This window comes from Anoplopoma fimbria, chromosome 7 (assembly GCF_027596085.1).
Source record: "Anoplopoma fimbria isolate UVic2021 breed Golden Eagle Sablefish chromosome 7, Afim_UVic_2022, whole genome shotgun sequence".
Classification (NCBI taxonomy): domain Eukaryota; kingdom Metazoa; phylum Chordata; class Actinopteri; order Perciformes; family Anoplopomatidae; genus Anoplopoma; species Anoplopoma fimbria.
The window spans coordinates 15,886,485-15,903,891 of record NC_072455.1 but is presented as its reverse complement, the minus strand read 5'-3'; the positions used below and the strand labels follow the sequence as shown (position 1 = coordinate 15,903,891).

Below are 17,407 nucleotides of genomic sequence, written 5' to 3'. Positions count from 1 at the left end.
ACACACACACACACACACACACACACACACACACACACACACACAACACACTAACACAGTTGGCATACGTCGACAGTAAAGGTGATTCCATGTTTGCATGGTTAGCTCTCTTGTGCTGAATCATTTAGCACATCAGTGCAGTGAACACCAGCACCCATTGGACTGGGAACTCTGTGTTCTCTCTCACACACACACACACACACTCACACACACACACACACACACACACACACACACACACACACACACACACACACACACACATACACACACACACACACACTCTCAGGCCTATAAATAATATACAGATGACCATTCATGACAACAAAACATAGGAGGCAACTGTCAGAGTTCACACAGAGAAGAACGCACACACTCAAACCTCCTACACGATTGTATGATTTTCTTTTCTTATCCCTCTAGTCTAATCCTTCTAACCCTCCAAGTCCCCATTTCTTCTTTTTGCTCTACATTCCCCTCTCCTACTTAGAATCTCTCTTTCCGAGAGTGTTTCTGTGTGTGAGTGTCAGCCAGCTGTCCCGTATCAGATTACTCGCGAGGTGCGTTTTAGCTTGGCTTTCATCACCTCGCCTTTATGTAATCTCACCTGGCGTGTCGTGTGTGTGCGTGTGTGCGTGTGTGAGTGAGTGTGTGTCTATGTGCGCATCACTGTGAGACTGTGTGTGTGTGGATGCAGGGCTGCGAGTGTTTGTGTGGCAGCAGCAGCAGCAGCAGCAGCAAAGAACAGTGCTAACCTCCCATCGTTTGAGGCTTTTTACGTAAGCTGTGCCTGAGCGTGCACACATACACAGATTTGGCACACTGACACAGGAGATCAGACTGACTGAGTGGATATATGGGAGGATAAGAGGGCGATGATAAGGAAATGGAGACGGGAGGAGAGGGAAAGTGCAAGTAGGGAGGAAGAGGGAGGAGGAAATGGAAAGGGGAGAAGGGGAGGGATGGGTGACACGTGACACAGTGATGGGCACCGAGGGCTTAGAGAGGTCAGATGAAGGGATTGTAGAAAGAAGACGTGAAGTGAGAAGCATTGATTGACTTCTTCAAGTGATGAGGAAAAGAGAGACAGGTTAATGGAAGAACCAGGAAAAGTCATATAGACTGGGGGCAAAAAAAAGAGAGTTTGGGGAGGAATAACAAGGCGACAGGATTTAGAAAAATGGAGAGATAAGGAGGAGCAGAGGATTACATAGAAAATATTTAGTCATAGAGTTTGAAGAGCAAGAAATAACATTGAGAAGAAAATAAAAAAGACTGAAGGTTTGATTGATTAAATGATAAGCCAGATAGAAATTCAGAGTGGTGAAAAAATGATAAAAATCTAGGTTGGAAAGAGGTTGACATGATAAATGAATGGTGATTTACAATAGGGGGATAAAAATAGAAACTTGGATGAGGAGGAAATAATTAAAAATGACAGATGGCCATCATTATGTAGCCTTCTACTGTTACCATTGGCTACAATTAGTCTTACATGACCCCAAAAAACTCTGTAAAAGATCACCAACATCAGTAATGAGCTATTTAGAGATAGAACTACAAGAGGGACTATGGTGTACCACTGGGCTTTTTTCATGTAATAGACTTGCCAATTATGAGGCCCAACTTGGGGGAAAAGTGAAATTTTACCTTAGAGGAACATTAATTACCCTGGAAACGAGAGGTATTCAGCTTAAAAACAATACACCACGTGAAACTATTTCTATGAACAATTAGTGTTTTTAAATAATTGAGACGGGGCTCATTACTTGCTCTGTTGATCGTTAAGAGCAGTTTTGACTCTGGCTTTGAACAGGGGCAGCTCTATTTCTGAGGAAAAAAAACACGCAAAAAATGACAACTGATTTTTTTTCTTTTTTTTTAAAGTGCAACAAAGAGGGCCTTTTGAAATCCATTAACCAAATCAGAATTCTATAATTGGATTTGCTCTCCTGCTAGTGATAGTCAAAACAATACAGAGCAAGTGAATGTCAAATGGTTCAAACAGTGAAACAAATGCAAGAATAAAACAACAGTCTCCTAATCATGTTGTTGTTAGCACGGGTGTGTTGTCATTCTGAGGCTACAGTGAGGGAGATGCATGAACAGATGGGATGATCACTGTTCAAAGAAGGGGCCTTGCCAGAAGGAGCAGACTGGCATTGAATGAAGGACTTAAGAAAGAAAAGCAGACAATGAACTACGTATTGAAAGTCAGTAAACAAGATTGCAGATCAATGAGTTGACCCTTCTCTAAGCCCCTCCCTCCCTAGTTACTGTCGCTAACGCTTGTTAGGCAGAGAGCAAATTTATCATGGACTTTCTTTGGAAATAATCGGTCCTTGATTTCAGTCACAGGAAGGCTTCTCATTTCTTGCCGGTTTTGCAGCTTTCACAACTGTCATTGGCATATTCTTTCAGAATTGGTGAACTAATTAGGTTAGCTCCCAGTGTTGGTTGTAAACCCTCTCTTCAGACGCCTATGAAACATGTTAACCGCAAAAAAAATGTTACTTCCTGATTCTGGCCATGGAAGTAAGTCTGGTTGCTACCATAATAAACTAGTTAGTCCGACAAACTAAGTTTTGCAGACAAACAGAATCCATCAAACTACTTTTGCTCTAGTTTTTGAAGGTTTTAAAAAAAACATCAAACAAACCTTCAAAAAATGCAAAGTACTGCTCTTACTGGAGATCCAACATGCAGAGATCAGAAAAGGCTTGACAGACCTGGTTCACCTACTTACGGTTGCTAAGCTCTGATTGACCATTAGCTCTTGGGTCAGGGGGTTTAGCGAAGGCCAGTTAAGGAATAAAAAGTTAAAATGAACAGATGAGAGAGAGACAGATTCATGAAGTGTTCAGAAAATGGTGATCAACCGAATCCCAAGAGCGATAGCTGCTGGGATTAAGGATGAATGAAACAGAGAAAGACAGACACATGAAAAGACATCAAAGACGATGATGAATGATAGATGTACGTTGTCACTCACCCTTCTGATTCAACCAGCTCTCAATCAGGGCGAGGAGCGCAAGATTTGAAAACCCAGAAACAAGGAAGACGTGGTCACTGTCAGAAAGGTGGCACTTGATGGATGAAAGAGAAACGGTGGAGGGAGAGAAGTGAGAAGGAGGGAGGCTATAAGGATGAGACATCAGCCTGCTGTCAACAGCTAAGGAACCGTATGGTGCATGATGGACAGAGGGATATGGAACGATGGCATCATGAAGAGGAGTAATTACAAGACGGCTGCTTAAGATAGGGAGGAACACTCGGAGGACAGAGACTGAGTAATGAAGAATGAAAAGCCAAGCGATGACACTTGAGAGGTGGATGATAAGAGGGGGTGGGGATCAGGGAATAGAAGAATAACAATGTCTGAAAGAGAAAACTACCCTAATAAAGCACTGGCACGCTGACGGATAGAGAGATGGATGACTGAATGGAATAAAACTGCAAAGCGATTGAATGTTGAAAGGATGAGTAATTAGACAGTTAGTACTCAGACATAGTGGCAAAGATGGACGGGAGAGGAATGATAAGCGAAAGGATGAGAGGAAGAAAATGATGAAAGGAGAGATAAAGCGTTTGTCGCGGAGGGGAGGAGTGACTAAGAGGTGGAAGCAACAAGCACAGGCGTAGTACAGAAGTATGGAAAGATGGAAGGATGAAAGGATGAGTAATTAAACTGTTGACAGTCTGTTTAGGCACAGCGGGCGCCTGATGAGCAGAACAAACTGTAACCACGGCAACCGCTGGAGACAGATGGAGGGATGGTTTTGGGGATGGAGGGGGAAATGGGGTAGAGCCAACTGTGAAAGAGTGTGCGCTCACAAAATCCAAAGTACTTTTAAAGTTATCTGGCTAACTTCCTAATCCTGCTTTGTGAAAACCCGCCTCTGGAGATGGAGGGGGAAAAGAGGAAATGGATTTACACTAAACTTTGATGTGTTCAGTCATATCAGAGAAAGTGAACACCAGCAGCCATGTGCCCTATCCGAGCACCAACTACACACTCACAGCTTTGCCATTCTACATGTGAAATGTATCATGCAATGGATTTATTTTAATCTGGATGGGGGAGCAGATGGAGGAGCTTTTATCACACTCAAGACTGTACAACCCGATTAGCTTCATTATTCATTGATCTGTTAATCATTTTTTTTCTGAATCATTTGTCATTCTGAATCAATAAAATGTCAGAGAATTGTGACAAATTAACAATATGATGCGTTCAAATCAATATTTTCTGGACCAACAGTCCTTAACAAACATATTTAGTTTCTAATTACATAAAACGGAGAAAAGCAGCAAATCATGCATTGAGAGAGGCACGAAAGAGTTAATAGAGTTATTTAGATATAAAACCGTCAAGAGTCAATTTCGGAACATTTGCAAGAAAGCTTCCAAAGGTGGTTTGTAAGACCCTTTGCTACGCATGTCGGCAACACCTCACCGACAGCTGCGTACCAGCAGACAAACCTACCACTTCTGTGACTCTGCAAACTCACAGGTGTTTGTCTGCATTACAACTATGCTCAACAGATGCAGTAGGTTGTAGATGTACGAGTGAATCATGATGCAGAATACTGCGTGGGCGACGGCTGTCGGAAGAAAAAAAAGAAAAAGCGGCTTGTACCTCGTCTGCAACATGTAGAAGTCTAAGTTTGACAGCGAAGCACAGAGCGTCCCCGCCTGTATCAGCAGTGCTTAGCTTTAGAATATGAGATGTAGCAACAAACTCAAGGGAAAGCGGTTTTCCCCTTGCAGGCTCATTGCAGCGCTGTGCAGCCTTTATTGGCGTCTCACGTCAGGGGGGGGGAAAGCTCTTTGTGGTGAGTTACAGAGCAGTTTGTGATTCATTACGGTTGAGAGTAAGCCTCTGTGATCAAACATGCCTGATACTAATAGGCCTTACCACGCTATTATTAGTTCTTATCCCTAGACCACCCTACACCCTTAGAGGGGGAGAGATAGAGGGATGGAATGCAATGCAGAAATTAAAGATATGTGTAAAGATTTGTATTTGTGTACGCTTGTTTAGCATTAATCAACATCCATCGCTTTGATTCAGAGGCCAGGTTGGAATGTCCTTTTCCCACTGTGCCGGATGCAGAGCGCTGATTGGCCAACTGTTCTATTACTCAGGATTCCCCCATAGAAAGCTAGGAGCCCTGCTGGATCATCAATCTGCCACATGCCAACACACACACACACACACGTACGGATACATCCTGCGGTGTCAGCCAATCGGGGTAAATATAATTGATGCTGCAGGGTTTCTGATTGGGCGGGAGATGTTGACAGCTCAGAAGTGATGTTTTTGTGTGTGGCTTCTTCGACCGGCGTTTGCGGTGGATTGCAATGTTTTTTGGGGGGGTTGTTGATTATTCTCAGCTATGTAAACATAGACAGGTGCACACACACACACACACACACACACACACACACACACACACACACACACACACACACACACACACACACACACACACACACACACACACACACACACACACACACACACACACACACACACACACACACACACACACACACACACACACACACACACACACACACACACGAAATATGGCAGCGATGCAGGACAGGCTGATACGTGAGAATGATGAGGGACAGGATGGAATTGGAAAGAAATGTATGGACAAAAATGTTTAGCTAGGAAGACACAGAGAGAGCGAGGTAGAAACAGAAGGGATGAGCGGAGTATGAGAGTTACAGAGGAAAGTACAAGCGCATGATGTTCAGGGTGAGTGGCAGGTTGGTTATTTTGCTTGTTATAGTGTGCATTATGCAAAGGCAAATCTGTGTGTGTGAGCAGAACTGTGTTTAAGTACTTGAATGTGCGCAAGTTTGTGAATGAGGATTAGAAAGTGAGTTCAAGTTGAAGCATTGACCCTTGGTTGACTGCAGCGCACCCACACACACACACACAGACACAAAATCAGACACACAACCACCCCTTTCACATAAAGCCAACATAATCCTGAAGCATCAAACTGCATAAGAATATTTAGTGAGACTGAACTCAAATAGATTGGAAGCTTTATACTCCAAGTGTTTGGAGCCGGGCCCAAACTGCAGGCTATGGCACATCACATTTTCCGGGACGGGGACATAATTACAAAAATCTGAGCAGCGTTCATTTTTCTAATCAGACACAGGCTGCTGCAGAGAGTGGGACAGACACCAAGCTCTTACAGGTGAGACTGTCATGAGTTTGGACCGAGTCCATAGCCGTTTCCACGGAAGTCTGACTTGAGTTTGACGACATGCATTCGTAATAAATTGCAGATTGAAAGTATAGCGTGATACACGTCCAATATTTAGCCTTTATCAACTTGAGAGGAAATTATCTTAGTAGGATCAGTGACCCCTCTCACATTTTCGTTCTTTGCGTTGTTAAAATCCTGTTAATGGCCGCTTTCAAATAAAAAGCTTGCGTGCACATAGAGGATGCCAATCCATACAGATTCCATGATTAATTTCCCCCTTCATATTCAGCACAGTGTGGAATGTGCATCAAAATATGAGCATGTGGCAAACAAAGACTGTCAACTATTAATTAAAGGCTTTATCAGCCCCCATCTTAAACCATGTTACTTTGCAATTTAATTAGATGCAACTGTGCTATTGCCATCTGGAGTAAGGGAGCATCACAACAGAGGGGTATTGAGCCGTCGCTCTGGCACCACCGTGACAGCTCTCCCACCAATGAAACACGAGTCCTCTCCAAGTTAAAAAAGGCATCTCGGTAGAGCAGTGAGACAGAGCTGCCGGAGCTTTTTTAAAGCACTTTATGTCCCTTATTTGCTCAGCTCACCGGCCATTTCAGCTGCTCAACTGGATCCATCTATAAGACTGATGCAGATGTATAGAATGGAAGCTTTGCTACAGTTAACAGAGGGACTTTCAAAACAAATAATGCTGAGATGTCAATTTGCAGTCCGTTTGGAGTGGCATTGAAGCATTACAAGGGAAAGAAAAAGAAAAATCCTGTGAAAGAAAATGCTAACCAAGCAATTCTGTGCCAGTACAGTATACTTTTATAAATACGTACAAAAATACTGATTTTCAAGCAGTTAAAGACTAGATATTGGATAAAACTTTCATAGAGATTCATAACAGATTATGTTAAGACCGCTCCCTGGCACAATCTGAGCCAATGAAGTGCCAAGGAAAATCATTGTCACCTCCATGGTTTGCCAATTCAATTTACCTCCCAGAAAATTTGATCCCCAAGCTGTGCAGTCGTGCGGGTTTTTCAAGTGGAGGAAACAAAATTACAAAAAGCTCAGCAAGGAGTGGGAGATTGGCTGCCACAGATACAACACAACACTGCAACAGAATTGCTGAGAAAAAGTTTCTGAGCTGTTCGGTCGCGGAGGTGGAGGAAACATGAGCCTAGGTTGTTTTAGTAATAGTTAGATGGGGTTTTAAGATATTGAGTTTTTTTGTTTTTTTTAAATCTTGTTTTAGCTTCATGATAGACAACTATTAGAAATTGACTCATGACTTTGCCAAAACTGCAAAATAAATCATAGCCTTTGTTTGGCTGCTCTTACTTACTTGGTCCCCATTGTTACATAAAATATTTGCAAGAAAATGGATGGACAGTACCAGACCGCACTTGTACGTTCCTCAGCTGAAGCACTAGTGATCTCCACAAATAATTAGAGACAAATGTGGATTGGGTACGAGGGTGGAACTATTGGATCCGGGTTTTTCACAAGAACAGAATCTTCTGGCAGTGTTGCGTTTCTTCTACGCATCAGAGAGGGGAGGTCTGACATCTTAAACAGAAATACCTTCAAAGAATCCAAGGTTGCACTGGGTTCTCAACTTTTTTTTGACCTTTTAAACTTCAATGTTATTAAAGGCTGGGTTGCTTATCTGTGCAAAGTTGATAAGTAGGCAGCCTTTATAAAGCAGAACTTTAAAGCTTTCACCAATACTATTATGATGTTTTTACTCCAAACAGCAGAGTGGCTTGCACCCCCTCTGAAGTATTGCCATGTTAAAAGATTATAGATACTTTTAAGAACTCCTTACTTAAGATAAGGTGCTGTAATCAAAAGCACTCTTCTCAATTTCCCTCGGTTCTGATGAAACTCTCATGTCCCCAAAAAAGTGAATTTTCTGGACATAAAGGCGCAAACGTGTGATTTTCAGACTGCTGAAAAAAGAAAGAAAATCACCAGAACTTGAGCAGTTACAGTCTCCTTGCAAGAGCTGTGAAATGTGCATCAGCGAGACAAAAACAAGGTCTTTACATAAGCATGTAATTCCTAAACTGATGCAGAGGTGGAACTTTTCCAAAGATGTTAAAAAACAGCCCAAACAAAAACATTTTAAAAACCTGACGGTGCAATGTTCCAAGAATAGAAACAATTATCAAAATCTTCCAAATAGGATGGATTCCAACAGGATTTAGTCAGAGAGGGTCGTGCATACAGATGGGTATACTGTGCTCTCCACACACAGGCTGTTTCTTTTTCTCTCTCAAAGACAACATAGAGGTTTGGGAGGAATTAGTTGAGTGGAGTATTTCACAAGAACTATTATTTTGGAGCCCTGCTGTGAGGAGACTGCAGTCCTCTTATTTTTAAAGAGAATACACTTCAGTTCTTTTCTCCGATTTCCCATTTTTCTTGCTTCACTCCTACCATTTACCTCAGGGGTTCTGTGGGCTTTTTCCATCAATATCCCCTACCTATATAGACAGGGAAAAAAATCCACTATGACTGTAGAGATTGAAAAAAGAACAAGACATCAAACACCTAAAGCCTGACATTTGCAGATCTTTTCTTTTTCGAGAGGCAAAGACTCAACAAGAAGACTAGGACTACAAGCTATCCGTGTCTAAAAGCTATCGATCTTCAGCCATGACTTTTACAACCAAAGACCCAAATCAGATATGAGGATTGAATAGTTCTCTTTGAAGACTTCCTGCTAAGGTGCTTGTCAGTGCAGGGATTATTCAACCCAAATTGGCATTGAACATCTGCTTAGTTTTTGAGTCTTGTTTACTTATTCTTTAACCAGCTAGATCCTGGTCTAACTCAAAATCTCACAAATTCCAGGTTGTAACCTATCAAGCCAATGTTTTTTGCAACACAATTTTTGTATTTGTCCTGAAACGCTGGTATCATATTGCCACTCATACTGAGGATATTCAAATTATACACCTGATGGTCAGGAGAATACATCTAAATTGAACTATGGGTACGGTTTGTCATTAAAGTTGAGAGCCTTTTTTTTTAAACTATTCCCGGTCATATAGTGCACTTATTTATTTGCAAAACCATTTATGAAGTGGGCTAACATAAACTAGTACCAACCAATAACATCATAATATTATCCATTAACCAATCTGCTTTTAGCTTCAATGAAGGTGTGTGTGTGTCACAATCCTCTGTCGCTATGCTTCATTGTAAGCCCGCCCACTTTTTAGCAGTCCAATCATGTGGGAAGGATTTGATTTAAACCCCAGATGGAACTGTACAACTCTCAAATATTCCATTTCATTGGGGAAAACTCACAGTACAGCAGCTAGACATGCTCTAACCCAGACTTGTAGAATTACTTAACTCTAACTTTTAATGTCTGACCTCTGATAAGAGTTTAATGCCTAGACAAAAGATTTTAGACCATTATGACGGCCAAATGGTGGCAGTTTCAGTGGTGTATAATATGTCCCAAGCCAATTCTTATGAACTTAACTCATTCTTTTGACCGGTGACCTCTTTCCTTCTCCTCTCACTTTAAACCCTTTCACCTTTTCACTCCCATCTTTCAGCCATGCCTTCTTCCCTCTGCTGCCTTACAAACTCAGTTTTAACACAGCTCTGCCTTTCCCTAATCAAATCCACTCCTCCCTCCCTCATCCCTCTCTCCGACAGTGATGGATGGCGGCCTTCACCCGTTTATCGCCTTTACATATTTCTCTGCCCATCCGCTTAACGCCACACATTCATACACACCGACTCTCCATCCCCCTTTCTTTCCATCTCCCTCAAACTCCTTCATATTCCCTCCTTCGTCTTCCACTCCACTTCACCATCTTGTGCACCCTACTCCCACTTTCTTTATTTTATGCCTCCACACCTCTCAATGTATTTCACGCAGTTAGTATCTATCGGCGTCCTTCATTTGCTGTTAGTTTCCATATCCAATGTTGTACCCCTCTCCCTGTGCTTTCTATATGCTGGATGACTGAAGAGGACCGAATACGACAGAGGAATGACAGAGGAGTGTTGGTATCAAAAGGATGAGTGGGCTTACAGTACACACGACTGCCGCACGGAGCGGCTATGTGGGCGTTCTTTTCTTCCTTGCCTAGAGAGAGAGCGAGAGAGAGCGAGAGAGACAGAGAGAGAGACATAGAGAGAGTGTGTGTATTTGTCGGCCTCCCTATAATTATGATTGTGTGGGAAGACTGTTTTGGTATGCTGGCAGTTGTTTCTGGATGCAAGAGCTCACCTAATATCAAGGGCCTGGATTATGAGTAAGAGTGCATACTAGGAAGCGAATGAAAGAATTTCTGTGTGTGTGTGTGTGTGTGTGTGTGTGTGTGTGTGTGTGTGTGTGTGTGTGTGTGTGTGCGTATCTGCCTCCATATTTGATCCTTGCATTTGTACCAGTAGAGCTCGTGTGTATTTTCACATCAAACAATGCAGCGGAGCAATACGTATTTTTAGTCAAATGACGTTCTCGCTCTTAAAAATGTCCATTCGTTTTCATTCATTTTTGCCTGCAACTTTTTCGCACGCCAGCTAGTCAAACTTTAACCCCTTCATGTCGCCGCGGCAACTGGCTGGCAGTGATTTTGACAGAGGGCCTTGATGTGCGCCTCTTCGCACTCCAATCAGATCGGTGGATTACTGTGCTTGTGATAAGTGGCTTTTGAGAGCTAATGCAAATCCCCTTGTTTATAAACACTGCAACATTACCTAAGTCGATTTAAGTCGATTACGGGCTAATGGCATTTTGCACATGCCGGAGAGAATGCACAAGCACATACGGCGATATGCAGATTTGGATATATACATACAAACACACACACACACACTATTTATCACCATCATTGTGGCTGGCATTTAAGAGGCCCTGACATTTATAATAGTCCACAGAGAATTAAAGACTGAGACCAAAAAAGGGAATTAAGCCTTTGAGTGCAATAGATCTTCCCCGTGAAATAACGGAGATACTTCAAAACAGACACAGAGCTTTTAAGTCACGCCTGAAGCTTCTATTAATTGCACAGGTTACAGGTTCAAAAAAGTAACAACGAAGAAAAAAAAAAAAAAAACACACAGTTAATGTATATTCATCTTTTCAAAGCTATTTAGCAGAGTCATATTAAGCAGAGCATAGCCTGAAAAAAGGAAGCAGCGCCCTCCACCTTCTGTGGTGGGCGTTCAAACTGAATCCTCTGCCAGCTAAGGTGAGGTTAGGTCCAGCCCTGCAGCTCGGAGTCGTGCTCCAACACTGGGGCCACACTGAGTAGTACCTTCCACGGATGCTTTTAGCTCATGTTCTCACTCTCACTCCATGCAGCCTCTCTGCTCTCTCCACCCGTCTGTTTTTCTTGCTCTCTGGAGGGTGGAGGGGTTCAAGCAGGGTAGCCAAGCAAGCGGCTTCCCAAAATAGAGGGAGCAAAGAGAAGAACAATAACATACAAAAAAAGCTAAGCGGTTGCCAACAGTTATACATAACCTGTGCCTAAGAGCAGTCTCAATACACATACATCAAGCCAAATGCACATGTATTTTTATGTGATGGGATTTTCTCCCTCTCAAACACACTCTCTTCGTAAGTTTCATCTGTTCTTTGTCTGATCTCCTTTCACGTCATCTTTCTGTCCTCTCCTCCTTTGTGAATTGTCTCTCTATCATCTATCTTTCATTGACAGGCTCTCTTTATTCTATCCTTCCCAAAAAGTCAGTCAGACTTGATACCAAAGCGTTATTGGCCTTATTGCTCTAGGCTGTGTGTGTGTGTGTGTGTGTGTGTGTGTGTGTGTGTGTGTGTGTGTGTGTGTGTGTGTGTGTGTGTGTGTGTGTGTGTGTGTGTGTGCGTGTGTGCGTAATGGTGTGTGTGTGTGTGTGGATCCCTTTCTTGCAAATTCAGCAGCCAACTCTTAAGAGCAAGTGGAGGCTTCTTAAGTGCAGAAGGAAAGTCACATAATTCACAAACAGGAACACACACACACTAGAGAGGCATGGTGGAGCTAACCATATACAGCAGTCGTAGATACAAGCTGATGGTTAACTCACACATACACATACACCTGTATCTGCATCAGTGCAATGTGTAAGACTTATTGATCCCCAGAGGGGAAATTCAACGCAGTAAAACAAAAAACAGGCCAAAAAGGCAGGAAAGATAAGGAAAAGAAAAACTTATTCAAGATAAAATCTGAATTAAAAATATATAATCAACACCCTATTTTACAGCACATAAGTACTATGTGCAAAGTAGTAGCGCAGTTCCATAGATGCCTGAGAAAATTGAAAGCAGCAATGTGTTACTTTAAGTCATCTGATGTACTAATATCCAATATCCAGTATATAAAATAGTCAGTTAGTTGAGTAATCTAAATTTCTTCTGTTTTATATCAAGGCAAACTGAATATTTCAAACCAAGATATGTGAAGACATCACCTTGGAATGTTTTTTCTATTTTTGACATTTTATAAGATGAAAGAATAATAGAAAACAACAGATACGTACACCCAAATTGAAAAATAAATATTTGATGTTGAGGTATCTACTCCTGTAGATATCAGTGTCACATCCTCTTGAATACATTTCCATAAAACGAGCCGATTCACATTTTGTTTTTCCACAATTTCAACTTTTGATTAACATGTGTACGACAGTTTAGTGGAAGCTACTGCAATAGCTGAGCAGCTAGCAAGTAAATACTGTGTCCAAATGAGGGAACACACACACACCAAGGCCTCAGTGTACAAAGTGAAAACCCCCTAACAAATATTCCACATACCTGTACAAATCAATTACTCGAGAGTGCATGAAGACAAGGTTTAGAGAAGAGAAAGAGCACGAGGAGGAGTGTAAATGAATGGGACAGGGCGCTATCCATCTCTCTGGGTCAGATCGATCACCAAGTGGACGGATCGGTTACACACGACTAATCAGTATGTGTGTGTGTGTGTGTGTGTGTGTGTGTGTGTGTGTGTGTGTGTGTGTCAGAGAGCTCCAGTTGCAAATGAGATCGGCTCCCTAATAGAGGAAGAGCAAGACATGAAGGGGAGAGGGAGATGTAGAAGTGGAAAGGAGAGCAAGAAGGGAGGGAGATGTAGAAGTTTAAACAAAAACATGTGTGCGGCACGTAGGATCTGAGCGTGTGTGTGTGTGTGTGTGTGTGTGTGTGTGTGTGTGTGTGTGTGTGTGTGTGTGTGTGTGTGTGTGTGTGTGTGTGCATACTTTGCTACTGAGCAGGAGAGGCAAGGTGTCATGGAGGGCAGCAGAGTCAGCAAGCGATAGAGAGACAAGACGAAAAAGACGGCAGAGGAGGTGGAGGAGTGGGGGGGGGGGGGGTGGAGGAGTGGGGGGGGGGTGGTGGGGTAGAGCTGTGACTGATAATATTGTCGTACTCAGGTTGCCTCAAGGGCAGACAAGACAGAGAGAGAGAGAGAGAAAGAGAGGGAATGAGACATAAAGAAAGAAAATGGGGAAATTTACAGTGCACCCAGAGGCGGAAAGGTTTCTAAGAGTGTAGGTGAGCAAGGATGGAGAGGCCGGTTGGAAACGGATAGAAAGCACGGGGAGGAGAACGACGGCAAGAGATGAATGGTAGGGGATGGATGGGAGGGAAACAAAAAGAGCAATCCCTAGCAATAGAGTCCGAGGATGAAGAGGAGAGGTAGGTAAGAGAGCAGTGGGGGGGGGAGGGTTATGGTGTGGGTAGGCATGACACGAGGAAAATGATGTGAAGGCTTTTTCCAAAGAGAAAGAGAAGGTGAAAATGAAAGAGAGAGGAGAGGAAGTTAATACGAGAGTGAGAAAGAGCAGGAGGGCAGCGGAGTAAAGAAGGGGGAAAGAGGAAAGAAATGGGGGGGGGGTGAAGGAACGATAAAGGTCAAACGTAGGAGTGGAGAGACAATGGCCGCCGCAACAGGAGAGCGTGTGAGCGTATTGACATTCAGCAAGCCGCAGGGCTAAAGTAAGCTGTCTGTGGAGCGGGCATTAAGGGGAGCAAGGGGAGGGGGGGGTTGAGTCAGTGGAGCCAGGACCGGAGCGCCGTGCTGGACCTGACGTTAGGGGTTTTATTCAGGGCCGCCGCAGAGTAGACACATTTTAAAGCGCCCTTTCGAGAGCATTTTTTTTTTTTTTTACATTTTAGTATGCACGACTCCATGGGAGCTCAGGAGCTGGCGACTTCCAGAGTCGACTGCCCTGGGGACTGGCTGTCACTGCAGGCATTCGTGACTTTGTCGTCCGTCCCCCCCCACCCTCCACCCACACACACACCAACTTTCTCCTGCTGTAAGCGATTTTTTGGGGGGGGAACCGATGAGACCAGACATAAGTTGGAGTTAGTTTTTTTTTTATTTATTTTTTTAAAGTTTGGTTTGAAAAAGGGTAACAGGTTCCTGGTAGTCATTACAGCTCCCTAGAGAGACCAAGCGCCGCTCAAGTATTGAGAGCTAAGTAGGAAAAAAATCGACAACTACAGCAGTGTTTCCTAACACTTCAGTCATTGTAGCCTATTAAAGATCATATGCGCGGGCACGAACTTGCCTTTCTGCAGTCAAACTGCCGTTCTCTCCTTAACTAATAGCCCATTGCTTTTATGTTCTGCCCAAAGATCCTGTTCCACAAGGAAATGCACGGCATTAAGGAAGTAATGATACCATTCATTGGAGTGTATAGTAATCCATAAGTAATGTATTCCCATCATCTGAGAGCGATACTGCTTATTTCCTTCCTTCTCTTTGCTTTAACGGTGAAAACATTTATAGGCTGAGCTGAAATACATAATTTCAAGCACCGGGTTTCTTCATCATGACTGAAGCTTTCAAAAATTGGGACGCTGTAGTCTGCTTAATAGAGCTCACATTTTTGGATGTAGACCAAAGCAAACCATGTAGTAGGGAGGAGAGTGCAAAACACTGGCGGAATTCCCCCCGCGCTTTGATATCCACACCGCTTCAATATGTGAGCTAAACGTTATAAAACCCCTCTTCTGGTTCCACGCAGAAAGGCCAAAGCTAACACCTAATGGAAAATATTGAGCCGGCAATTTGCGTCAACCTGTAAAGTCAGCATGATGTACGGTCTTGTCTTCACGTTACTCAAAGTATTGGGTTGCATGCATTATATACCTCTGTGTAATCACCACGCTCCAGCCTCCACTCCACAAGTTTCCAGAGAGCTCCACATAGAGCTACACCCGTCCTCCTCCCATGATGCTGGTGTCTCTGTCTGTCTGTCTCTGACTCACCGTCTCATTCTCCGTCTCCTCTCCCTAGTCACCGTGCCTGTGACTGTTATCAACTCTCCCCTGTCACTCTCTCTGTATCTATGTTACAGTTACTATGACAACTACTATGCATGCCAATCAGTGGCGGTGACTCATCTCGATACCTCACCGACGTGTAGCTGGATTTAGCCATGTGTTTATTGGGAGATTTTCTGCATGTTTGAGATTACAAAGGGGCCCCTGTGTGTGTGTGTGTGTGTGTGTGTGTGTGTGTGTGTGTGTGTGTGTGTGTGTGTGTGTGTGTGTGTGTGTGTGTGTGTGTGTGTGAGTGAGGGTGTGTGTGTGTGTGTTGTACTCCACTGAGCCTACTGAAACCTACAATGTGCTGGACTTATGTTGTCCTGCGGAATGAAGGCTGATAGGCTGGTGACCCAATTTGATTCTCTGACCCACAGTCTCAAGAGGGTTTCGATGATATAACAATAATCCGCTCCTATGGGTTTCTAGGTAGCTGTTACTATGGGGACTGGCTGTGTTCGGTCCCTTTGACATGTTGTTGCTAGGCGATAAGCTGTAGTGGTGAAGAGGTGCTGGCGAAGTGTATAATATAAGAGGTACAGCAAGAAAGTATTTTGTTGCAGGGGCGTCCACCATTTCTCAATATGGATTCTTTTTATGCTATGAAGCACAAAGTGGGCTTTGGTGCAGAGTGGTACTTATTTAAGAGGAGGCCTTAGCCCACACAAGGATACATGTGTGTAGAACAGGCTCTCGTTCCAGCTCTGTCTAGTCAGAGTGGGTGGAAGACAGCAAAGCAGAGACAAAAAACACACTTCAGACATCTCTTATACAACAATCTCTGACCAGGGAACGAGTCTTAAACACATTTCTGCTCTTTTTTTTGTCTCTCTCCAGGTCTGTGGATCGCCAGGCGTTCTACCATGCCTGTCCCCCCATTCTCCAATCCCCGTAGACAAAGACACCTGCCCCACACGCACCTCCACCCCGAACAGAGGGCAGAACGGTCCGCCTCCCCCTCCCTCTTCCCTCCATCCATCCTCTCTCTCCCTCTTCCCCCTCCTCTCCTCATCTCATCTTTGCCCTCCTCATCCCATCTCGTCCACTGCGCATGCCCCAGGGCTACCAAAAGAACCCTTCCCAGCTCGGCCCCTTTCCCGGCGTTCCACTGGCTGACTCTGGTCACATGCTGCCTGCTGCCCTCTCTGATTGGAGCAGGGGAGACGTGGGGCATGGTCTCGGCCTGTCCCTTCCACTGCGTGTGTCGGAACCTCTCCGAGTCGCTCAGCACGCTCTGCGCCGACAAGGGCCTCCTGTTCGTCCCCCCGCACGTCGACCGCCGCACCGTGGAGCTGCGGCTGGCCGACAACTTCATCACGGAAGTGGGAGGGATCGACTTTGTCAACATGAGCGGACTGGTCGATCTGACTCTGTCCAGGAACACCATCAACCTGATCCGCCCAATGACCTTTGGTGACCTGGAGAGTTTGCGCTCGCTGCATCTGGATGGTGAGCCGAGACAGTAATCCCATTCTAAAATAACTGCAATCCTGCTGGTATAAAGTACTTGGATTTGACAATCCAAACACTGAAATAAAACCTTTAAATTGTAATATTCATATTTGTGTGTCCAGGTAATCGCTTGACAACACTTGGACCCAGGGACCTGGCAGGTTTGGTCAATCTGCAACACCTGATCGTCAACAACAACCAGCTGGTCAAAGTCTCTGTCCAGGCGTTTGACGACTTCCTGCTCACACTGGAAGACCTCGACATGTCCTACAATAACCTCAGGAAGTAAGCTCTTGCCTCTATTGTGATCACAGAATGTACTCCGACCTGCTTCGTTAAGTAGAAACGCACTGTAATACTCGGGTGTCGGTCTCAAGCGTGTACTGCGGACGCACAGCTCAGCTAC

The 17,407-nt window shown here is 44.0% G+C and overlaps 2 protein-coding genes across 4 annotated transcripts in view; one reads left to right on the top strand and one right to left on the bottom strand.

Annotated features, from left to right (window-relative positions):
* The window catches only part of pcxb (pyruvate carboxylase b), a 269,858-nt gene that overhangs the window by 77,487 nt on the left and 174,964 nt on the right, over nt 1-17,407 (bottom strand). The window lies entirely within an intron of this gene.
* The window catches only part of LOC129093041 (leucine-rich repeat and fibronectin type-III domain-containing protein 4), a 34,929-nt gene that overhangs the window by 140 nt on the left and 17,382 nt on the right, over nt 1-17,407 (top strand). The window contains 2 exon segments of the mRNA XM_054600913.1: nt 16,387-16,998; nt 17,124-17,286. Coding sequence (XP_054456888.1) covers nt 16,413-16,998; nt 17,124-17,286 — 749 coding nt within the window. The 5' untranslated portion in view covers nt 16,387-16,412.